Genomic DNA, 25247 nt, shown 5'->3' with positions numbered 1-25247 from the left:
TAGGAAGGAGGGGGGGGAGAGAGGAAGGAGGGCCCATGTGTCTGTATACTGCTTTGGATACTGTTTTTGGGGGGGAGAGAGAGACAACTGACAGGGGACAAGTCATGGAGGATGGGTCTTTGGCACAGGGGCTGGACCCTTGGCTCAGAAGGGAATGGGAAAAGAGTAGGTAGGGTTCTTGTAGTTGGGGACTTGCTGGTTAGGGGAGCAGAGAGGTGGTTTACTGGATGAAACTAGGGATCCTGGTTGGTATGTTGCCTCTCAGGTGCCAGGGTCAGGGATGTCTCTGGAGTCTGCAGCATTCTGGAGGGGGAGGGCAAGTAGCCAGAAGTTGTGATCCTTGTGGCGACCAATGACATAATTAGAAGTGGGGATGAGGTCTGAAAAGGGATTACAAAGTTAAGTAAGAGATTAAAAAGCAGGACCAAGTGTGGTATTCTTGGGATTGCTGCCTGTGTTATGTGCTAGTGAGGGTTAAAAGTAGGAGGTTATGGAGGATGATTGCCCAGCTCAGGAGCTGGGGCAGGGGTTTAGATTTCTGGAACATTGGGATCTCTTCAGGGGCAAGTCAGACCTGTACAAAAGGGACAGGCTGCACTTGAACTGGAGGGGGACCCATATCCTGGTGACCAGGTCTGCTAGAGATGTTGGGGAGGGTTTAAACTAGTTTGGCTGGGGGGGGGGGAAATCAGAATGAGTAGGTAGGGAAAAACACCTAGACTGGAGGGAGGGAGGTAAAGATAGTTGGTAACAAAAGGAGTCTCTCAAGTGCATATCTTTATTGCAAGGGGCCTTGTAAATAAGGAAGATGAACTTTAAGGCATGGATGGCCACATGGAAATACAATGTTGTGGTCATCAGTGAAACTTGGCTGTAGGAAGGGCATGTTTGGTATTTAAATATTCCAGGATTCTGCTTTAGGCATGATAGAACAGGGGGATAAAAGGTGGAGGAGTTGCATTGCTTATTAGTGAGAATTTACAGCAGTGCTGTTGCAGGGTGGTTTGGTGGGATCATCCAACAAGGCTATTTAGCTGGAATTGAAGAATGGCAGAGGCATGAATACATTAATGGGAGTGTATTATAGACCCCCAAATGGGCTGAGGGAATTGGAGGAACAAGTTTGTAAGGAGATTGTGTAATAAACAAAAGGTGGTAGTTTTGGGAGATTTCAACTTTCTGAACATTAACTGGGATGCCCATACATTAAGAGGGCTGGATGGAGTAGAGTTGAAGTGTGTTCAGGAAAGGTTTCTGAATCAATAAGCAGAAGAACCAACTCGAGGAGGCAGTATTGGATCTCCTATTGGGGAATGAGGTAGGTCAGGTGACAAAGGTTTGTGTTTGGGAATACTTTGGGTCGAGTGATCACAATACTATTAGTTTTAGCCTAGTAATGGAAAAGAATGGAGGTGGGCCAAAGGTTGAGATTCTTGATTGGAAGAAAGCAAATTGTGAGGGGATGAGAAGATTTGGAGGGTGTGGATTGGGATAAATTATTTTTCAGGAAAGAATGTAGCTGATAAATGGAGGATATTGAGAGGCAACATGAGTGTAGAATTGGTCTGTCCCCATGAGGATTATAGGAAAGGTTAGAAACTGGAGGGAGCCTTGGTTTTCAAAAGATATTGGGAACTTGGTTTGGAGGAAGAGATGAACTGCTTGAGGAATACAAGGAGAGTATTAAAAAAATCTTAAGGAAATTAGAAGGGCTGAAAGGAAATATGAAGCTGCTTTTTGTCAGGAAAAGTAAAAATAAATCCAAAGGGTTCTATAAGTACATGAAAAGTATGAGTAGTGAGGGATAAAATTCATCCCCTTGGGTCGTCTGAGAAATCCCAGAGGAGATGGGTGAAATTTTAAACTATTTTTTTCTTCAGTATTCACTAAGGAAAAGAACATTGAGCCAGATGAAGTGAAGAAATGTGGTCAGGGAGCTCATGGATAATATAAGAATTAATGAGGAGGTAATGTTGGCTATCTTGTAAAAGATCAAGGTGGATAAATCTCCAGGTCCTGACAAAATATTCCCTAGGACCCTGAGGGAGGTTGGTGAACAAATAATGGGAGTGTCATTGGCCACAGGGGAAATGCAAGAGGACTGGAGGGTGGCTCATGTTGTTCCACTGTTCAAAAAAGGATCTAAAAGTAGCTCTGGTAATTATAGGCCTGCTAGTCTGATGTCGGTGGTGGGTAAATCAATGGTAAGTGTTCTTAAAGCTGGTATATACAACTATTTGGAAAGACTAGAATTAATTTGGAGTAGTCAGCATGGTTTTATGTGATGGGTCAGGCCTAAGAAATCTTGGTTCTTTGAGGAGGTTACTAAAAAATGTTGAGGGGAAGGTGATGGATGTAGCCTATTTGTATTTACTGTCTCTCCACCTTGTAATTTTAAATGCCTCTATAAAACCTCCATTCTTCTGTGCTCCAGGGAATAAATTCCTAACCTGTTTAATCTTTCCCTGTAACTCTGTTCCTGAAGTCCAGGCAACATCCTAGTAAATCTCTACACTCTTTCAATCTTATTGATGTCTCTCCTGTAGGTGGTGACCAGAACTGCACACAATACTCCAAATTTGGCCTCACCAAAGTCTTGTACAATTTTACCATAACATTGCAACTCCTATAGTCAGTACTGTGATTAATAAGGCCAATATATCAAAAGCTCTTCACAACCCTATCGACATATGTGCCACTTTCAAGGGAATGTGTATCTGTATTCTCAAGTTACTTGGTTCCCTACCACTTGCAGTGAATGTCCTTTCTTGCTTTGACCTTCCAGAATGCAATGTCTCACATTTGTCTGCATTAAATTCCATCTGCCATTTTGTAGCCCATTTTTCCAGCTGGTCCAGATCCCTCTGCAAGCTTTGAAAACCTTCCTTGCTGTCCACATCTCCTCCAATCTTGGTGTCATCTGCAAACTTGCTGATCCAATTTACCACATTATGATCTAGATCATTGATTATCGATGACAAACAATGATGGTTCCAGCCTCAATCCCTGAGGCACACCTCTAGTCACAGGCCTCCAGTCTAAGAAGCAATCATCCACCAATACCCTTGGGCTTCTCCTGTCCAGCCATTGTCTAATCCAGTTCACTACTTCACCTCACTATTGAATATTGAGTGTCTGAACCTTCCTGATTAACCTCCCAGGTGGAACCTTTTCAAAGGTCCTGGCAACCTACTTGAAGTATTGGAGAATTGTGTTCAGCTTGGGGTTCCCCATTTAAAGAGTGTGCTGATGTTGGAGAGGGTTCAGAGGTTCATGAGGATGATTCCGAGAATGAAAAGGTTATTGTGTGAGGAGCATTTGACAGCTCTTGGCCTGTACTCATTTGAATTTAGGAAAATGGGGGGGATGTCACTGATACATTTTGAATGTTGAAAGATGTGGACAGAGTAGCTGTAGAAAGGTTGTTTCCCATGGGGTCCAGAACAAGAGGGCACAACTTCATTATTTAAGGGTGTTCAGAAAAGAAATGTGGAGTAAGTTCTTCAGCCAAAAGCTGTTAAATCTGTGGCATTTGTTGCAACAGGTGGTTGTGGAGGCAAAGTCATTAGATGTTTTTAGGCAGAGATTGATTAGTTAATTAGCCAGGGCATCTAAGGTAATGGGGAGAAGGCTGGGCAATGGATTAGCTCATAATTAAATGACAGGGCAGACTCAATGGGCTAAATAGCTTATTTCTGCTTCTAATGGTCTTATTCAGCTTAACTGTTTCTTGCTACTCTTTCTGGGCCACAGGAGGCCTCATTTTGCATCTTTCTCACCTCACCACATCTCTTGTTCCTTGATGCATGCAAGATTGCAGGTGCCATGATCTGGGGCCAAACTCGTGCTACCAAAACTTGTCATCACCTACTAGCCCTTTCACTGAATCCTTTATAATGCTGGCACATCCTTTCTTGAATAAGGAGCCCAAACTGTACCCCATACTCCAAGTGAGACCTCACCAGTTCCACTCTCTCCCTCTTATACTGCCCCACAAAACCGAAATCCCAGCTCCACCCCCTCCCCATACTGGCCCTAACAATCATGTTCTGACCTTTAGCTCAGCTCTCCCCTCTCCATCTTCCACCTTCACCTCCACAATGGCCTGACTGCTCCCTCTCTCCTCTTTACAATGGCCACCTTCCCTCTCCACAATCATTCTAGATCAGTGGTTCTAAACCTTCCCACCCACATCCTACCTTAATTAATCCCTATGCCATAGGTGCTTTGTGATTAGTAAGGGATTGCTTAAGGTAGGATGTGGGTGGGAAGAAGGTTTAGAACCACTGATCTAGAATGATTGTGGAGAGGGAAGGTGGAGAACCACTGCTCTAGTCCCAATTGTTATGAAATATTTTGCTTGAGAAATTCTCGTTGGCCCATTACCTTTGGAGCTATGAAACTGCACACAAGTCAATTAGGTACGATTAAAACAGTGATTTTTTTCCTTCAAACTTTTTCTTTCCACCCACATCCTACCTTAAGCAATCCCTTACTAATCTTACAGAGCACCTATGGTTTGGGGAGTACTTTGTGGTATGTGTGTGGAAAGAAAAAGGTTGAGAACCACTGTTCTAGATTAAATGTTTCGGACTGAAATGTTGACTTTCCATTTCCCACCACAGATGCTGCCTGACCTACTGAATTCCTTCCCCTCTGTTTACCCAACTTCCCCTTAAACCCTATTCTGCTCTTTGCCTCTACCACTGGGAAATGGAGGGTGATTTAAGATTGATGTGGCCCCGGTGAGGCCTCGCTTGGAGTACAGGGAACAGTTTAGGCTCCTTGTTTAAGAAAGGATGTGCTGGCATTGGAGAGGATTCAGAAGATTCACAAGAATGATTCCTAGAACAAAGGATTTGAATGAGAAACAAATGATGACTTTTGGACTGTATGCCTTGGAGTTCAGAAGAATGAAGGAAGGACCTCGTAGAAGTATTTCAAACATTGAAAGGCCTGAACAGCGTAGACGTGGCAAAGTTGTTTCCCATGATAGGGGAGTCAGGATGGAAGGGCACCCATTTAAAATAGAGATGCAGAGGAATTTCTTTAGTCAGAGTGGTGAACCTCTGGAATTTGCTACCATGGGGCGGCTGTGGAGCCCAGGTAGTTGGGTGTGTTTAAGGCAGAGATTACTTGGTATCTCAATAGAAAGGGTATGAAAAGTTATGGGGAGAAGGCAGGAGCTGAGTGGGAGAATGGATCATGTCATGGTAGAATGGTGGAGTGGACTTGATTGGCTGAATGGCCTACTTCTCCCTCTTTTATCTCAGAATCAGGATTTATTGTCTTGAACAAGTCATAAAATTCAATGATAATCCAATGGGCCAAAGATCCTGATTCAGTGCTGCACCTCTATAATGGCTGACAGTGGGGTCAGATACCAGGGGGCAGATATTTAAAATGTTAGACTATTGTGTTCAGTTCTGGTCACCTCATAGCTTGTGGAAGCTATGGAGAGGTTGCAGAGGAGATTTGCTAGCATGTTGACTGGATTGGAGATTAACCAGAGCTAGGACTTGTTCTCTTTGGAGTAAAGAATAAGGAGCACCTTTTTCTTGGCATGACAGTAGCAAATGACAGTAGCAAATACCAGAAGACGTATGTTTTAAGATGAAAGGGAAAAGTTTAGGGGAGTTGCTAGAGGTTAGTTTTTATGGAGTTGTTGGCACCTGGTACAATAAGGACATTTAAAAGACTTTTAGACAGGCACATGGATGAAAGAAACATAGAGGATTACGTGTGTGAGGTAAGGAAGGGTTAAATTGTTATGGAGTTAGTTTACAGGGGTCAGCACAACATCTTAGGCTGAAGGAGCTGTACTGTGCTGGAATATTCTACATTCTAACTTTTTCATTCAGCAGGTGGAATATGGAACTCACAGCCTGAGAAGGTGGGAGAGCAGATTCACTAAAAGCACTCGGACATCACCTGGAAGAATCGTGGCTGGCAAGACTGAGGATACAGGTCTGCAGGGGAGCATTAGGGTGGGGACCTCCTCTTTAAAGAGGAATTTATTTTTAATTTATACAGCATGGTAACAGGCCCTTCTGGCCCATGAGCCCATGCTGCCCAATGACATCCAATTGACCCACAACCTCTGGTATGTTTTGAAGGGTGGGAGGAAACCTGAGCCCTTGAGGAAAGCCCATAGAGACATGGAGAATGTAAAAACTCCTTAGTGCAATCCCAATTGGTGGCACTGTAACAGTGTTGTACTAACTTATGCTAACTGTGCTGCCCCAGGAAACTGTTTAACTGGGCAAAATTTTGACATTCAAGACAATGGGACAGATCTCTAGAGGTGCTCCCACTGTGGCCTCTTTTACATCAGAGACTGGATGCTGTCTGGGAGATCTTTGTTGAGCACCTTCACTCTGTCCACTGCAACAGCAAGGACCTCTCAGTGGCCAAACACCAATTCCACAGCCTACTGCCACACTGAACTGTCTTTCCAAGGCCTCTTGTACTGCGAGTTTGAGGCCACACATAAACTGGTGGAACAACTCCACTAGATGCATTCTCCTCTCCACCTTCTGCAGAGATTGCTCCCTTGTCCACTCCTTCCTCCACACCAATTGTCCCCTTGGGACCTACCCCTATGACCACAGAAGATGTTCCACTTGTGCCCACACCTCCTCTCTCAGCAACATTTGGGGCCCTAAATTGTCCTTCCAAGTGAAGTGACACTTGTGAATCTGTAGGGGTCATCTACTGCATCTGGTGCTCCTGTTGTAGTCTCCTCTACATCAGGGAGACTGGACACACTGGGAGATCACTTCATTGAGCACCTTGGCTCTGTCCTCCACAAAAGAGTGGACTTCCCAGTGGCCACCACCCATTTTAATTCTCCACCCTATTCCCTTGCTGACATGTCTGCCTATGGCCTTGTGTACTGCCAGTCTGAGACCACCCATAAATTGGAGGAACAACCTGATTTTTCTGACTGGGCACTTACCAACCAGATAGCATTAATTTTGACTTCTCAGGCTTTTTTTAAAAAAAAAAAAAAAAAACCCCAACCCCTTCCCCTGTTGTCTCTCCATTCCCTGTCTCCTTTCACACAGACATGATAAATTCTATCTAGTCCCTTGTATCCATTTAACACCTTTTGTTGGTCTGGATTTCTTTCTTCCCCCATCATTGTTTGAATTCTGAGACTTTCTGATATAATCCTGCTTCTCTTTTCTGATTTATTTTTCTTCTTTAACAGCTCAGGCCCAAAACGTCGCCAATATATCTTTGTCTCCTATAGATGCTGAAAAGACCATCTGAGTTCCTCCAGCAATTTGGTGTTTATGACATTCACAGCATCTGCAGCCAATCGTATTTCATTCAAAAAACACCTTTTATTCTTCTTGGTTCTCCAACCAGACAGCTTCTATATGGACCTGGTAACTCCCTTCCCCTGTTCTCATCCCTCTAACTCCCTTCTGACAGCTCCCCACCTGCTTCCCTTCCCTCTATCATAGAGCTACTTTGGTTAGCTGCATTTGCAGTATTGTCTGCCGTTCTGAATGCACCGTTACACACAGGATGTGGATCCTTTGGAGGGACAATGTGGACTTGGTGAGGCAAGGTTCTCCCTCAGTGGAAAAGTTTCAGTGAAGATTTACCATGATGTCGCTATAAAGGATATGATACATTTAGCATAGTGGTTAGGGCAATACTATTACAGCACCAGTGATTAGGTCTGGGGTTCAAATCTGGTGCTGTCTTTGTATGTTCTCCCGTATTTGTGTGGGTTTCCTCCCACCCTTCAAAACATACTGGGGGTTGAAAGTTAATTGGATGTAAATGGGTGACATTGGCTCATGGACCAAAAGGGACTGTTTTTAATTTTAATAATTTCTCTGCAGTGACAGGCCTGATGGAACATGGAACACTACAGCCCAGTACTGGCCCTTCGGCCTTCAATGTTGTGCCAACCCAAAAAACTAAGCCCTTGCTAACTCATAGACCTTTATTTTTCTTCCATCCATGTGCCTGTCTAAGATTCTCTTAATCTGCTCCTAATGTCCCAGCCAGTTTATAAAATTACGTGAGGCGTTGATCGAATTGATGATATTTTCTCAGGGTAAAAATGGCAGAATGGGCTGTAAGGAGCAGTGATGAAAGCAGATAAAAGGACTTTAGATGGACACAAGTAATGGATGAATATCATGGAGTAGAAAATGAGTTATGGGGCAAGGTTAACAGAGCTAGAACTTTTCTCTGGTGTGAAGGATGAGAAGTGACTTAATAGAGGTCCACAAGATCGTCAGCCAATACCTTTCTCAAGGCAAGAATAGAAAATACCAGAGGGCAAAGTGAAGGGAGGGATGTTTAGTGGAGGCATATGGGGAAAGTTATTTTAGTTTGTGGGTGCCTGGAATGCATCACCAGGGATGGTTGTGGAGGCTGAAACATTGGGGACATTTAAGAAACTCTCAAACAGGCATATGGATGAAAGAAAATGAAGGGCTTAGTTTTTTCTTTGGTAGGAATGTGAAGGTTAGCACAACATTGAGGGCCGAAGAGCCTGTACTGTGCTTTGTGTTCTATGTAAGTAGCAGAGTTGTCCTTTAACTCTGGCATTGTGATTGGCACAGGCACGTGGGCTGAAGGGCCTGCCCCTATGCTGAACTGTTCTATGTTCTATCCCTCTCCTCCAGTCACCCCTCAGCTCCTTCCTTCTCCCACCTGTCACCTGCTAGCCCTTCATCCACCTCCTTCCCTGACTCTCTCCCACTCCATACTCTCATTTGGATCTCTGCCTGATTTTCGGCCCACCTGCAGATGGGCTCGGGCCTGAATAGTCACCTGCCTTTTGCACTCCATGGCCTACTGAGTTCCTCTAGCAACCTTGCATACTGGATAGATATATTGAAAGGACCAATGCAGGCAAATGTAGCCCAGAATGCCAATTTGGTTAGCATAGGTGAGCTGGGCTGAAGGGCCTGTTTGATTCTGTGGTGGGACAATTGGTCTCCTGTCTTGACTAAGGTCTCTGACCTGTGAGCTCGTGCCACACCTACCCTCGGCGAAGATCTCCCGACGCACTGGTCCCAGTTGCTGCTTCTGCCTCCTGCCTGGACGAGCTCTCTGCACCACTGCAGCGCTGGCATTGCTGTCCGTGGAGAAGGGGCTCGTTGGTCGAGGGCCATGAGATGGAGGGAGGAGTCTCCGGCCTGTGGCGTGGAGCAGGAGAAACCGTTAAACGGAGACATGAATCCAACTAGTAAAATGACACATCAACATTTGGGCATCAGAAGATGAGTTGGGAAATTGGAAAAACTTGTACAAAATTGAGGGGTATAGTCAGAATAAATGCAAGCAGGCTTTTTCCACTCTGGTTGGATTAAGGGTGAAGGGTGCAATATTTAGGAGGAATGGTATGGTTTGCATAGCAATCAGTGCAACCCCCAGAGGCCAGGTTGAAATTGCGTGCTGTCTGTAAAGAGCTTGTATGTTCTGTCTGTGGATTTCCTTGGGGTGCTCCAGTTTCCTCCCATGTCCCAAGACATGTGGAGGGGGGCTTGTTAACCTGCTGTACATCCATATTTTTAACAACTTCTTCTTGCAGAGAGTAGTGAGAGTGGAATGAGCTGCCAGCTGAAGTGGTGAATGCAGGGTCAATTTTAGCATTTAAAAGTGTGGGCAGGTACATGGATGGGAGGGGTATGGGGATATGGAATAGGTGCAGGTCAGTGGGACTAGGCAAAATAATAGTTCAGCACAGACTTGAAGAGCCCGCTTCTATGCTGTAATTATCTGACAGGGTGGCGCAGTTACCGGAGCGGTAGAGCAACACTAACAGCGCCAACAATCAGGACTAGGATTTGAATCCTGCACTGTCTGTAAGGAGTTTATGCATTCTCTCAGTATCTGCATGGGTTTTCCCAGGGGGTTCTAGACTCCTCCCACTGTTCAAAACTTACTGAGGATTATAATTGGTTGGCATGGCTCATGTGTCAAAATGGCCTGTTTCTGTGCTGTATTTAAATTTTAATATGATTCTGGTTCTATTCCAATCTCTCGTCTTTACAGCCTGCTGGAGTATAAAATCAAGGATGCCTTATTGTAGTTATACAAGTTCTCAATGACCAACCATACACAGGCTGAGCCAGCATTCAACTGTTTCAAAAATTAAAAAAAAAAAATCAGATCTTTACAGTGGAAAAGAGTGCAAAGTCTATTTGTGTTCCCACTGGCACAGTGCTATTTAGTCCGGCTTTTTGTTTATTTGCATTGTAGTTTTTGCCAATCATTATACTATAGAACATTACAGCATTGTACAGAACCTTCAGCCTACAATGTTGTGCCGACCTATGTAAAGCTACTTCACAATAATCTAACCCTTCCTTCCCTCACATCCATATCCCTCTTATTTTTCACGCATCCATATGCCTGACAGTCTTTTAGACGAGCCATTCTCAGCCTGTTTTCTGGCTAAGGTCTCAAAGTTTATGGGCCCTCTTCCCTGTGAAGCAGTCAAGTTTTGGTTTCTTCATTCTTCTCTCCTACTGTCTACATAAATAAACAAAAATAATATTTATGTTGCGCGAGGTGGAAAGAAAACAAGACTTCTACCCCAAGGGAAGCTGTATAGGGACCCTGATTGTTCCAGCCTCCAATGCCACCCCTGGTAATGCATTCTGGCACCCACCACTGTGTTTATATTTAAAAAAATTTACCCCTGATGTCTCCCCTTAAACTTTCCTCCACTCACATTAAACCACTGTCCTCTGGTGTTTGCTCTTTGTTGCCACAGGAAAAAAAAGTTGCTGGCTCTCCACTATAATTGCATTATATTTTATCATTGCCTTTGATGCTCAGTTAGTGAACTATTTAAAAATTCGGGAACTATTCTTGGTGATGAGCATTTTTGTTTCTGGTTTTGGACTAATTGTTAATTCAAACTTGATTCACATGTGTTGTGGAATAAAGTGAGCAAGTTTGGCTCTGCATCTTATTGCAATTAGGAGATGGCTCCTCCAGTTGTTTGAGGAGCTTCTCCACTGATCCCAGCCATTCAATTCCCAGAAAGACTGGTCCTTCCCCACAAAGCCTTTGTGCTGTCTGCACCGAGCTTCAGAGTGTCCCTTGGAATGCACTTGAAAGCTTTGGAGAAGGTTGTGGTGAGGTGCCTTGAAGTGCTGGTGTTGCCACAGTGGTGATGAGGATAAATTTTCACAGTAATGCAAACAGTTTTGGTGTTTATTAAACATTAGTTTGATTTGGACATCATATTCAGACATGTGGGTGGAAGGTTCATAACCTGGGCTGTACTGTTCTATGTTTCAAGGTCCACTAGTGTGGAGTGAGTACAATGAAGATTCAGCACTCCGGTTTTGGGACCCAGGTGGCACAAACACCAATGGCCTTCGAACCATGGATATCTCCATCATAGAAACAGGACCTTCCATATAGGGTTAGGTAGTCTGAATTGTCTATATTCAGCCCATAACCCTCTAAACCCATCCTATTCAAGCCCCTGTCCAAATTTTTAAAAACCAGTACAATTATACAGAAACAAAGGCACTGGTGAGACCTCACTTGGAGTATTGTGTGCAGTTTTGAGCTCCTCCTTTGAGAAAGGATGTGCTGACAATGGAGAGGGTTCAAAGGAGGTTCATCTGATGAACATTTGACAGGTCATGGCCTGTACTTGTTGGATTTTAGGAGAATGAGGGAGGATCTCATTGAAACATTTTGAATGTTGATGGACAGAGTAAATGTAGGAAGGTTCTTTCCATGCTGGAAAGTATAGGACAAGAAGGCTCAACTGAAGGATTGAAGGGCATCTGCTTAGAATAGAGATGCAGAGGAATTTCTTAAACCAGAGGGTGGTGAATCTGTGGAATTTGTTGTGACAGGTGGTTGTGGAGGCCAGGTCATTAGGTGCATTTAAATCAAAGAATCATAGGTTCTTGATTAGCCAGGGGATTAAAAAGTTGTGGGGTGAAGGCTGGGCAGTGGCAAAATGGATCAGTTCAAGATTGAATGGCAGGGCAGAAATGGGCTAAAGAGCCTATTTCTGCTCCTGTCTTATGGTCTTCTAACCACCACCCAGCACCCTTTATAATCTTTCCCCTCCCTTATATCTATCCCCTCTAGTTTTAAACTCCTCTACCCTAAGAAAAGGAGTAGTCACCTTATCTATGTCCCTCATGATTTTAATGGGACAGTGTAGAGGGAGCTCCACTCTGTATCTAACCCCATGCTGTCCCTGCGCTGGGAGTGTGATGGGACAGTGTAGAGGGAGTACATCGTACATACCTGCTGCTGTGTCCTGCGCGTGATGCCGGGCCACCTTCAGCCCTGCATACTCAGCAGCTGCAGCTACAGCATGTGCGAAGTCAGCATCTGTGAAGAAGGAACCATCGGAGGAGCTGACAGCACTGGATCTCCCACTTGAGCTGTTGCCATCCTCTTCGGAGGCCGAGCCCCAACCGTTGATCATGGAGCCGGTGACGGAACTCTCCAGGTCCCCCATGCTGGAGGACGGCGTCTGCTCCAGTCCGTGCAATAGAAGCCGGCGTGTGTGCACTTTGGCCACCTCCAACTCCTCCTCCTCTTCCTCCTCCTCCTCCTCAGGGGCATCTGTTTCCATGTCGGAGACCAGCGGACCAGAGATGTAGCCGTACGTGTGTGTGGGGGAAATGGGTCTTGGTGGTGGGGGCGGACTGATGGGGTGCCTCCTTGCAGAAAAATAGACACCCACATTAGACACAGTTTTGGACACACCACAGCTGGCCAAGTGGCCATTCAAGGGTCAAGGAGTGGGCAATCAAGGGTTTGGTATGTTCCATTCTAGCTGTCTCATTACAGGAAGGATGTGGATGGAAAATGTGCCTTATGAGGCAAGTTTAACAGAGCTGGGACTTTTATCTTTGGAATGATGAAGGATGAGAGGTAACTTAATAGATTTCTACAATATTAGGAGAGGCATAGATAGGGGTGGCAGGCAACACTTTTTTCCTGGGATGAGACTAGCAAAGCAGAGGCTATCTATAAGCTGAGGGGAGGAAAGTTTAGGGGAGTCATCAGTTAAGTTTTTGTACCCAAGAGTGGTGGTAGCCTGGAATGCATTGCTGGGAGTTGTGGTGGAGGCTGGTAAAATAGGGACTCTTCGACAGGCATATGGATACAAGAAATATATAGGGTTGAGGTAGGGAAGGTTTAATTTGTTGCCGATCTTTCAGGGTTATGTCTGTTCCTGGCGAAGGAGCATGCAGTGTCCACAGGTACGATGAGGGATTTCCAGGATCTGTGGGTACCACGGGATCAAGGGCATACTGAATGGTGATGATTGTATTATAATTTGAATGTGCAAATGGTGTGTAACTGAAATACAGTACAACTGATTATCCAAAATCAGATTCTCCAAATTACTCATTTATCCAAAATTTTAAAAAAAAATTTCAGATAAATGAGGATATCCAAAACAATTCATAAATTTTTATTTATCCAAATTATTTTTGGAGCTAAACCGACCAGGGACATGTTGCTAGTAGCAGTGTGGACCTCAAACTCCTGGGTAGGAGCGGAAACCTCCAGCTCTTGGCACAAGCTAGGTCTCAGTGGGTTTGTTTCAGTGATCGCCAGTGGCCATCATTTTAATGCTTTAACCACTGTTGCAAGTGATTTGCTGTTGCTACTGGGGTGTTTTTTTAAAAAAAAAAATGCCAGTTCTCCGAAAAAACCTGTTTATCTGAATTAGGCCTGGTCCTGACCATTTTTCAATTAAGATTTCACTGTCCTCCAACTATCCCCAAGCAAGAAACTGATGTCCTTCTTGCACAAGCAACTCTGTACCTGCATTAATATCTCCTTCCCAAGAAATAAAACAACTGCAACTGTCAAAAGTATTGGGTTGGAAAAATTAGTGCAATGCTGTTTGAATTGGGTTTGAATCCAGTGCTGTCTGTTGGGAGTTTGTACGTTCTCCCAGAGTCTGCGTGGATTTTCCCTGGGGATCTGGTTTCAACCCTCCCTCAAAACATACAGGAGTTGTAGGCCAATTGGGTGTAATTGGGCAGCATGGGCTTGTGGGCCTGTTACTGTGCTATATGCTAAATTTTCAAAATAAAGGAATACAAAAAGGCTTCACCCAAATAATTATACTCAAGTTCAGAGAAAGTCAACCGGCATCTGTAGGAAGTAAAAGTTTATTGATGTTTAGGGCCTGAGCCCTTCATCAGGAACGTGATTATCTCTTGTTTGCTGAAACAGTGCTGGCAGGTTTACCCTATGAGGAAATGTTCAATAATCTAGGGTTTGTTCTCGGAGGTGAGAGAATGATAGAAGACCTCAGTGAAGTGAAAGCTGGAAAAACATGAGGGAGTTCAAGGAAAACAGTGCTGATGGAGAGGGGTGGGAGCAGGTTGTTAGTTTGTAACTGCATAAGTGAATGTGAGTACTTGTAGTGTGAATAAAAGCTCTCACAAATGGAAGGAGAACATGTTTTTATTAGCTTGTAACTGAGGGTAGGGTCTTCAGAAGGGCTTCGGGTTTAGGTGGGAAACCAGGGTTATATATGGGTAGATGGGGTTGGAGCCAGCCATCCGTATAACCCATCACCAGTGAATCTCAGTTCACCGCAGTACTGTGCGTATGCTCTGCATGGGTGGACCCTCCTGTATCGTTACCTGCGATCGGAGGCAGTGGGGATAAGGGCCAGGTTCTCCTGGCTGTCATGCAATGTGGGCAGAAGCTCTTCCTGGGGTGAGGGTGTCAGGGTGGCCGTGGACTGGTGGCTGTAGGACACAGCAGCTGGGGATGAAGCTGCCCCTCGGATGGGCGGAGTGGGACCCCGTTCATCCTCCTCCTCCTCCTCTAGCTCGTCCTGCTGCAGGTACATCCTGGCCGGTGGCATAGGACACAATCCATCCCGACTGTAACTGAACAACAGAGTACAGGAAATCACAAAACCTGTGGCTTGATGCCATTCTGCCCATTGTGAGATTGCTGGTTGAGAAAGAAAAAGGATTGCAGATGCTGCAATCCTGAGACTCTAAGTGTCAGGTGTAGAGAGAAATGGTCAGTCAACATTCCTGAACCTTGGGTATGTGTTGGTTCATTTATAGTCATTGAGTTATACAGGCCCTTTAGCCCAACTTCCACACTGACATGGATGCCTACTGAGCCAGACAAATTTCCTGCATTGGCCCACAACCTTCTAATCTTATCCACAGAATCATACAACATTACATCACAGAAACAGACCCTTCGGCCCTTCTTGTCTGTGTTAAACTATTATTCTGCTTCGTCCCACAAACCTGAATCCAGACCAGGCCTCTTGAACTGTCCAGATTTTTCTTTAATGTCAAAATTGAACCCACATTCACCATTTCAACTGTCAGCTCATTCCACAATTCCACCACTCTCCGAGTGAAGAAGTTCCCCTTCATGTTCTCTTTAAACATCTCACATTTCTTTTAAACTTCTCTGCTTTTCCCCCCTTAGCCCATGTCCTCTGGCTTGCATTTCACCTACCCTCTGGAAAAAGCCTGCATGTATTAACTCTGTCTATATCCCTCAGTAGACAGTCAACGTTTCAGGCCAAAACCCCCAAATTGAGAGCAGCAAGAAACAGATCGATGTTAGAGTAAAAGGGTGGGGAGGTGGGGGAGCACTTTGGAGGTGTCTCCTGTCTTCCAGCTTCTGCAATCTCTCCCATTTAATGTGGAAGGATAAAAGGGTCAGCATGGATCAGGTTCAAGTACAACCCGACGAAACAGCATTCTCTGGTCCTCTGTGCAGAACATGCAGACACAATGCACAGAAAAACAATACATAAGCAGGACAAGAATCAATGTTGTGTGTATGTATGTTATCCATCTGTCTGTATACACAGACATGCATAGTAATTGAAAGTCTAGGATGGTTAGTGTTAGCAGTTTAATAGTTGTTCAGCTGGCTCTGAAACTTTATCTCATTCTGAAGTCCACAATCCTCTCCTTCGTCTTGCCCATGTTGAGACTCAGGTTGTTACACTCGCACCATTTCACGAGATTTTCCATCTGTTTGTAGTGCAACTCATCGTCGTCGTTGTTGTTGATGAGGCCGACAACTGTTGCGTCATCAGCAAACTGGATGACACTGTGGCAGCTGTATCTGGCGATGCAGTCATGGGTCAGTAGTGGTCTGAGCACACAGCCCTGAGGCATGCCAGGGCTTGACATTCTGCTACCGACCTGGAAAGACTGCAGTCTTTCCGTTAGGAAGTCCAAAATCTAGTTGCAGAGAAGGGTGTGTTGGTTCCCAGCAAGGACTTCTTCTCGACCTTGTTCGCTCTGAAGAACAATCCTATTAAATGCCGAGCTGAAGTCGATGAACAGCTGCCTGGCGCAGGAGGTGTTGTTCTCCAGGTGGGTCAGGATGGAGTGGAGATACAGGGTTATAGTGTCATCCGAGAAATGGCTTCTTTTTAAATGTGAATTGAAATGGGTTCAGTGTCTCTGGCAGTTGTGCTTTGATGCCTTCCATCATCAGACACTTGAACCATTTCCTAATGGTGGAGGTCAGTGCCACAGGTAGTATTCACTGAGGCCTGTAAGTGTTGCCATCATTGCTGCCAGGATGTGAAGGACTAAAGGGTCTTTTTCTATGCTGAACAACTCTATGAAACCATGGGTCAGGGATTCTGACATCCCAGCAATTATAAGAGTGTCCACCTGATGTGTATGCCAGATAAAAGGCACTCGTGCATTTCAGGTGAAATGTTTAAAAGGGAACATTAGGGGGAACATGCAGGAGCACTGGGTCCCGATAGAATCACGATCCCCACAAAAACCGGAGCACACGCAGTCAGAAGGGAGGGTTGCTCAGACACACGAGTGCCTACCTGTCCTCTGTGGCAAGGCCGTACTCCTCGGGATTACTTGTGCTAGGAGGTGGGTGCGTTGGAGGTGGGGGCAAGAGGTCTGCCCAATTCATGCCACCCTGTTTGGGCAACTTTGGCGTTCGCCCACTCTTTTTGTGGCCCTGGCTCCCTGGACAGAGAATACAATTAGAGATTGAGGGCTTCCATAGAACCATATGGCTTAAAAAACAGGCTCTTCAGTCCATCTAGTCCATGCCAAACTATTCTGATAGTCCCATAAACCTGCACCCAGACCATATTCTTCCATGCCACTCCTATCCAAATGTTTATTAAATATCAAAATCGAATCTATATTCACCACTTCAGCTGGCAGTTATTTTCACACTCCAACCACTCTCTGCATGAAGAAGTTTCCCTTCGTGTTCCTTTTAAACATCTCACTTTTATCTCTAATTCTTATCTCACCCAACTTCTGTTTGGAAAAAGCCTGCTTGCATTTACTCCATCTCTACCCCTCATAATCACCCCCCCATTCTTTTATGCTCCAGCAAATAAAGTCCTCACCTGTTTAACCTTTCCCTGTAACTCAGTTCCTCAAGTCCCAGCAATGTCCAATCTTCTCTGCACTTTCAATCTTATTGATATCTTTCCTGTAGTTAGATGACGACAACTCCAAATTTGGATTCACCAATGTATGATACAATTTCATCATAACATCTCAACTTCTTATTCAATGCTCCAAAGCTCTTTACAACCTTATCTACCCGTGATGTCCCTTTCAGAGAATTATGCATCTGTCTTCCTAGATCCTTCTGTTCTACTGCACTCCTCAGCATCCTACTGTTCACCTACCTTGTCTTGCAAAATTCAACATCTCACACTTGTCTGATTTAAATTCCATCTCTCATTTTGCAGCCCATTTTTCAAGCTGGTCCAGATCCTTCCTTGCTGTTAACAATACCATCCTTTCCAGCTTAATGATATTGTCCTGAGGGACCAGACATTTATGAAGGCCAACGTACTAAAGGCTCTCTTTACGACTCTATCTACCTGTGACAGCACTTTCAGGGAATGACTTATCTGTATTCGCAAATCCCTCTGTTCTTCTGCACTCCTCAGTGATTTACCATGCACGTCCCACCTTGGCTAGATCTCCCGAACTTGATGAACTGTAGAAGGCACAATATAGGACGAGTGGAATGTTGGTCTGCTGCTTCATGTGCTCTGTAAGGCATCAGCTCGATTCCAGAAATCTCCAGCCTCAAGCTGATGCTCACAACCCTTTGGAGCAGCCAACATCTGACAACTTTCCTCCAATCTTAACCATGAATGCTCTCAACAATTCAACAGCCACAGCTCTCTGGGATGCACTATTCCATTTGGTTTACACCCTTCTGAATGAAGGGGTTTCATCTCAGTCCTAAGTGGCCAGTTCTGAGATGATGCCTGAAGATTTTAAGAACTCCAGCAATATCCTTTCAAGCACCCACCTTATCTATCCCTCTCTCAATTTTATCCATGTAATGGGATTCTTTTTCCAAGCACCAGAAAATGTTATTTGGTCCAACTTAATCTCTCCAAATTCCTTGCAGGAGCTGCTCTACTCAAGATTGAAAGAAGCTGCAGAAGGTGGTGAAGGCAGCTCAGAACATCACACACTTCCCTCCCCTCTATAGACCCCCATGTACACCTCCCACTGCTTGGGGAAAAAGCAGCCGACACACTGAAGGGCCCTTCAAAACCTTCTCCCATTGGGGAGAAGTCTCGAGCATGAAAGCACCCACCGACAGCCTTAAAGACAGTTTCTTCCTCACAGGCATCAGGCTCCTGAATGAACCCCACTACAGTGCTCTCGCACTGCACTTGCTTGATGCTAAATTGGTTCCTTTTTGCTCTTTGCAATTGTTTATTCTCTAATTGTGCTCTTGTTCTTCTGCACTGTATGGTGGTCTGAATGTTGGTGTTGATCTGTTAGACCAGTTTTTGTTACCTCCTCCCACCTACCCCCATCCTCTAGCACTCTTCCCTTGTCCCTGTCTCCTTTACTCCAGCTCTGCATTCCCAGAAGCACCCCCACCCCAATCAATTCTCACTTTCTTCTCTCCTGGCTGCCTCTCCATATCCAATTAGTGCCTTTTGTCTGTACTCCTCCCCCTGCCCTTTTAAATCAGGCATCTGCCCACATTTTACTTGAAGTAGGGCTCAGGCCCTAGACATCAGTTATATCTTTACCTCCTATGGATGCTGTGAGACCGGTTGAGTTCCTCCAGCATTTTGGTGTTTTTACATCTCACTGTACCAGGTATAATGTGAAAAATAAACTTAGGGAAAAATATTCTAGTGCAACACATAAAATGCCGGAGGAACTCAGCAGGCCGGGGAGCATCCATGAAAAGCAATGGGCAATTAATGATGGATGAACATTCTACGACGACACCACTCCGAAGGACAGACAGAACAACGAGGAGATGCATAGTAATGTGGTTGTTTTGCAGAATTGATCTGGTTCTAGAATCAAGAGGGGTGAGGGGTGACTGAGGACTTCTGAGAAAGGCTGATAGGTTAAATGTAGAGAGGAGTATTCATCTTAAATATAAAATAGGTGTCAAGACAAAAAGGAATTTTGACTTGGCACCTATTTCATATTTGCATCTAATATTTCTCTCTGCATTTACCTTGTGCCTTCTCTGACCACTGAGTGTCCAATTTATCCTCCAGTAAATGAAGTGCATTCCTAAATGTAGTCAATATTCTAATACAGCAAACATGTCAGCCAATGTATGCACAGCAAGATCCCACACACAGCGATCAAATTAGCCCAGACATGCTGGGCTGTTCCTGTGCTATAATGTGTGGCTTTAATTGAAGACACAATTTTAAACTCTGGCCAACAAAGAGAACAGGGTGACAGAGGTAGCACAATGCTATTAGAGCGCCAGCAAACTGGGTTTGAATTCAGTGCTTATTTTTTTTTAATTTAGACATACAGCATGGTACAGGCCCTGTTGACCCACGAGCCTGTGTAGCCCAATTACACCCAAACGATTTTAATTTAGACATACAGCATGGTACAGGCCCTGTTGACCCACGAGCCTGTGTAGCCCAATTACACCCAAACGACCGACACCTCTGGTAGGTTTAAAAGGTGGGAGGAAACCCACGCAGACATGGGGAGAATCCACAAACTCCTGACAGACAGTGTGGGATTCGAACCCTGGTCCCGTAACAGAATTGCACGTGCTGACTGTCTGCATTCACCCCATGACCTGTGTGGGTTTCCTCCAGGTGCTCTTGTTTCCTCCCAACCTCCAAAAAAACAGGGATTGTAGGATGATTGACCGCAACTCCTGCTTTATCCAGGAGTGAGTTTGCATGGGATGTGGTGTGGAGGTAAAAATTCCACCGAGAAGCAGAAATGGAATGGGTGCATGATGTTAAGGTGGTGGGGTGGAGGGCATGAACTCTGGCCTACATTACATGGACAACATAACCTATTAGTATATTAAATATTTTAACAGGCCGACAATCTCTGAGCTGAACACAATGCCAACTTAAACTAAATGTCTGCTGCCTGCAAACAAACCATACTCCTCCATCCCTGCATGTTTATGTGTCACCCAGAAGACTCTTAGCCACTATCATACCTGTGTCCACCACTACCTCTGGCAAACTTTCCAGGCAACCACCACTCTCTATAATTTCCCTGCTAGATCTCGCTAAAACTTTGCCATTACCTTAAATGCATGTATTCAACATTTTACTCTGGGATAAAGATGCTGTCAACCCCTTAATAGGAAGATCCATTCTGTTGGATTCTATGGCCAGCCGCATTGCATTTACAGCACGGAGACACTATACTGTCCATTCCGAGTTTCACCTTATCCACAAATCCCTGCACTCTGTTCCCTCTCCCAGCCTCCTCAGACCACACACTAATCATCACACATTTTGAACGTTCCACCACCCAATCATATACTGATTGTCTGAAAATCTGTTAATTCTCTGGAATATCTGGTCAAGTGAGGTGGTTACTAACCAGATGTGTTGCTGCCTCGATCTGAGCTGTTATAAGATCCTCCTGTCCCATGGTCACTCGACTGGTTGTAAGGAATTGTGGGAATGCTGCTGGGCTCCACAAGTCGATAATCTGAAAGTAAAGTCAGATGGTTAACAATGAGATATTGAAGTGAGAGCCCATCCCTCACTGGCCACACATTCACCAGAGAGAGAGAGCGCACTCGGCTTAGATACAGAGTTAAGCTCCCTCTACACTGTCCCATCACACACTCGCAGGGCAGGGACAGCATGGGTGGCAGAGTCGATATTTGTCCCCTCATTTACACCATGATATTGTTCTGTCTTTCATCTAGTTTTGATGGGCTGAAAGTGGAATCATGTCTACTTTTTAGGACATCCATGTTACTTGACTTTGAGGATGAGGGGGGTTATCAGCTGGAACTGTGGGACATTGTGCCTGGTTGCTCAGTCAGGCTTGTTTGGCTCGCATCTGTAAGCTGACAGGACAGATGTGCTTATCAATTTGTTACAGGTTATTAAAAGCAGTTCATTTGGGAGATATGAAAGCCAATGTAGATGAAAACTCTTGCCAGCAATGATCGTTGTGTGAGGTCACATGAATAAACTGGATGCTAAAGCAACATTGGTCATTTCTAGCCTTCACAACATATCACCTATTCTTTATCAACAGTTTTAATTCTCCAAGAACAGTGTGGAAAATCTGTTAATGTAACTCACATCTACTCAATACCTCATTTACCTGCTCAAGGAGGGGTGGAAGGACAGTTGGAGCCAGGTGTGGGTTGGAAGATGAGAGGCAGGGGAGTGATGGGTGGAGAGGAAGGGTTTAGTAGATATGGACAAATACAGGAAAATGGAACTAACCCGGAACACCACCTAGCAGGGCATGGACTGCTACCTTTGGGCAGAAGGTACTGAACCTTGAGAAGTCCAGCACCTCTAGGGTGAAGAACAGTTTCTTTCCAACAGATCTTTATCCTTCCCATGCTACCCCACCCCTCAATTGCTCCTGGGCAACCAAATGTTTTGTTTGCCCTACAGAACCTTCAGATTTGTTTTTCTGATGCTCAATGCAATGATGAATATTTGAATATCCCTTTATATTTAATTTAATCATACAGCATGTAACAGGCTCTTCATCCTACAATTTAAAAGTTAGAAGAGGAGAGGATGAACATGGGAGAGAGAGAATGGAAGTGGGAGAAAAGATGATAGAGGATCAAATGGAGGTGGGGAGAGGAGGGTGATTTTTTAAGTTTAAATTTAAATTTAGAAATGCAGCACGGTAACAGGCCATTTGGCCCACAAGCCTGTGCCACCCAATTACTCCTCAACCTTGAATGATGGGAGGAAACCGGAATGCCCATAGAAAACCCACGCAGACACGAGAAGAACGTGCAAACACCTTACAGACAGTGTGGGATTTGAACCCCGGTTCTGATCACTGGCGCTCTAACAGATTGCACTGTTACACTGATCATCCTGCCCAAGGTGGGAGAGGATGGAGGTGGGCTGAGGAGTGGGTGAAGGAGGGAGAGGAGAGGATGAAGGGGAGAGGGGAAAGAGGAGAGGATGGAGGTGTGGTAAGCATGATGGTGGAGAGGATGAAGGGGAGAGGAGAGGGGAAGGATGATGGGTTGGAGAGGAGAGAATGGAGGTGTAGTGAGCATGATGGTGGAGAGGATGAAGGGGGAGAGGAGAGGGTGGAGAGGGAAGGGATGATGGGATGGAGAGGAGAGGATGGAGGTGTGGTGAGCATGATGGTAGAGAGGAGAGGATGAAGGGGAGAGGGGAGGGTGGAGGTGCTGAAAGGTGCTAAGCAGGAACACAAATCATCCCAGTGTGACACTGGACACAGCAGCCTAGATCTGATGCTGAGATCACTGGAGGGAAGGACCCTTGTGAGCTGTGGTAAGAACCTCTGGCAAAATCCAGTGAGCAGACCTTACCCTTGTTGAGTTTGTTCTGCTCCATGATGTTGTACTGCAGGGGAGCTATCTCCTGTTTGGTCTGCAGTGCCTGTTTCCAATGCTTGTCATTCAGTTCCATTCCACTGGAGTTCATGTTGTTTCCCAGGGTGGTCTGGATAAGCTGGGTGGTGGCATACGGGGTGGGCTGCGCTGTCTGATTCAGGCACCGACCCTCCTTCAGGTTGGGGCTGTTGAAGGTCTTCATCTCGTTGACCTTGTTGCTCAGGTCCATGTCACCATATACCGCCGTCTCTGGCAGCAGCAGGTTGGTCTGCTTGTTCTCCAGCTGGTTGTTGTAGTTGGCAATGCAGTCGGCTGCAGAGGCACGAGGGAGGGAGAAGGCAGTCAAGTTATGCCTCCGTCACAACTCAAGTGGATCAAGGCCTGCTGAAACTAGACACTCCACATTGGGGGAAGCTCAGCAGGTCGAGCACCATTAGTGGGGGAAGTAGAATGTGAGGTTATGCACTTTGGAAGGAAAAATGGAAGATCGGATTATTATTTAAAAGAAAAGCGATTGCAGCATACTGCTGTGTGGAAGGACTTGGGAGGGCTTGTGCATGAATCGCAAAAGGTTGGTTTGCAGCTGCAGCTGGCGATCAAGAAGGCAAATGAAATGTTGGCCTTCATTGCTAGAGGGATTGAAATTAGGAGCAGGGAGGTTATGCTGCAACTGTACAAGGTACTGGTGAGGCCACATTTGGAGTACTGCATACAGTACTGGTCTCCTTCATTGAGGAGGAATGCACTGGCTTTAGAGTTGAAGAAGAGCAGGTTCACCAGGTTGATTCCAGAGATGAGGGGGTTAGCCTTTGGGGACAGATTGAGCCGTCTGGGACTGTACTCACTGGAATTTAGAAGGATGAGGGGGGTCTTAAACAATGTAAATTTATGAAAAGCATAGCTAAAGATAGAGGTTGATAAGTTGTTTACATTGGTAGGAGAGACCAGAACTAGGGGACATTGCCTGAAGATTCAGGGTAGTAGATTTAGGACAGAGGAACTGCTTTTCCCAGAAGGTGGTGAATCTGTGGAATTCGCTGCCCATTGAAGCAGTGGAGACTACCTCAGTAAATATATCTAAGACAAGGATGGATAGATTTTTATATAGGAGGGGAAATAAGGGATATGGGGAAAAGGCAGGTTGGTGGAGATGAGCCTATCAGCAGATCAGCCATGATCTCACTGAATGGTGGAGAAGGCTCGACAGGCCGAATGGACGACCCCTGTTCCTATTTCTAATGTTCTAATGATTAACATTTCGAGCCAGAACACTTTATCGAGGTTGAGTTATGGATTCTCAATTAATTTTTTTTAAATTTCAAATTTTATTTACAACACTGTAAAAGCCAAATTCTGGCCATTTAAACATTTGTTGCCAGTTACATCCTAATTGATCTAAAACCCTGTGCATTTTGGAAGGTGGGAGAAAACCAGAGCATGTGGGGAAAACCCACACAGGGAGAATGTACAAACACCCTACAGTGAGGGCCAGGTTCAAACCCAGATCATTGCCAGTGTAATAGAGTTTCTCTAACCACTACACTAACTGGGCTTTGGCTCGAAATATCGCTCATTCCTTTCCCACTGATGCTGCTCGATCCATTGAGTTCCTCATGCAGATTGTACATCCTCAGATTCCAGCGCCTGCAGCCTCTCCTGGTTCTGCTCAAATGTGAAGTTTACAATAAGGCGATTACATAAAAATAGTTACACAAGCTGCAACAGGAGGCTGGCAATCAATGGGCCACCTCAGTCATGGCAGCACCTTCAGATCATCCTATCCGTACAAACAATCCCATTCAACAACTCTCAGGGTCTCACCCAGATCATCACAGATTTTCTAGCTCTGCCCCTGGCAATGTTTCCACACAGGGAGGGCCTCTGCCTCCAACACCCTTTCAGCTAGTGAGCTCCAGCCACCGACCATCCTTCACCTTTTTATGCAGACCATCTCTCCTCCGCACTCTCAGGTGGCCATCCCTCTACCCCCATAGATGCTTTTGACCTGCAGTTTTGTTTTGCTATCCACTCTCTCCTTGGAAATGAAACTCTCCACCTTCCCCAAGTGAATCTCCACTGCACCATCTGCAGGGTAACCACATCCTTTTGGTACGGCCACACAATACTCCAGGTGTGGCTCTGGTTCTAGCAGTAAATAAAAAATGAGTTATCAGGGAATGTGTATCATATTTTGATGGGAGATTGGGTTGAAGATCCCAGTGAACAGGGGGCAATAAGAAGATTCCCATTTTATTACAATACTATCGTATTAACCCAAGTTCCTGCAGATGATACCACATTCACGAGTAAAAACACAGAAATGCTGGAGTATCTCTGCAGGTCCTGCAGCATTCATAGGATGTACTGTATGGCAAAGTCAACCCCCCTTATTTCTTGACCAAATATCTGGTACTTTCCATATATTG

General features: G+C 45.2%; 1 protein-coding gene across 1 annotated transcript in view; it reads right to left on the bottom strand.

Moving 5' to 3' along the window:
- robo1 (roundabout, axon guidance receptor, homolog 1 (Drosophila)) overlaps positions 1 to 25247 on the bottom strand; it is a 523895-nt gene that overhangs the window by 12643 nt on the left and 486005 nt on the right. Inside the window, exons 23-33 of the mRNA XM_069892429.1 lie at positions 22798 to 23133; positions 20847 to 20957; positions 16832 to 16979; positions 14634 to 14885; positions 12262 to 12683; positions 9018 to 9170; positions 6435 to 6671; positions 6330 to 6384; positions 5883 to 5969; positions 4705 to 4845; positions 93 to 195 (exon numbers count right to left, since the gene is read on the bottom strand). Coding sequence (XP_069748530.1) covers positions 93 to 195; positions 4705 to 4845; positions 5883 to 5969; positions 6330 to 6384; positions 6435 to 6671; positions 9018 to 9170; positions 12262 to 12683; positions 14634 to 14885; positions 16832 to 16979; positions 20847 to 20957; positions 22798 to 23133 — 2045 coding nt within the window. The remainder of the gene's footprint in view (positions 1 to 92; positions 196 to 4704; positions 4846 to 5882; positions 5970 to 6329; positions 6385 to 6434; positions 6672 to 9017; positions 9171 to 12261; positions 12684 to 14633; positions 14886 to 16831; positions 16980 to 20846; positions 20958 to 22797; positions 23134 to 25247) is intronic.

Source organism: Narcine bancroftii, chromosome 7 (assembly GCF_036971445.1).
Source record: "Narcine bancroftii isolate sNarBan1 chromosome 7, sNarBan1.hap1, whole genome shotgun sequence".
Classification (NCBI taxonomy): domain Eukaryota; kingdom Metazoa; phylum Chordata; class Chondrichthyes; order Torpediniformes; family Narcinidae; genus Narcine; species Narcine bancroftii.
Note: the sequence above shows the minus strand (reverse complement) of the source record. Positions and strands in the feature narration are given on the sequence as shown.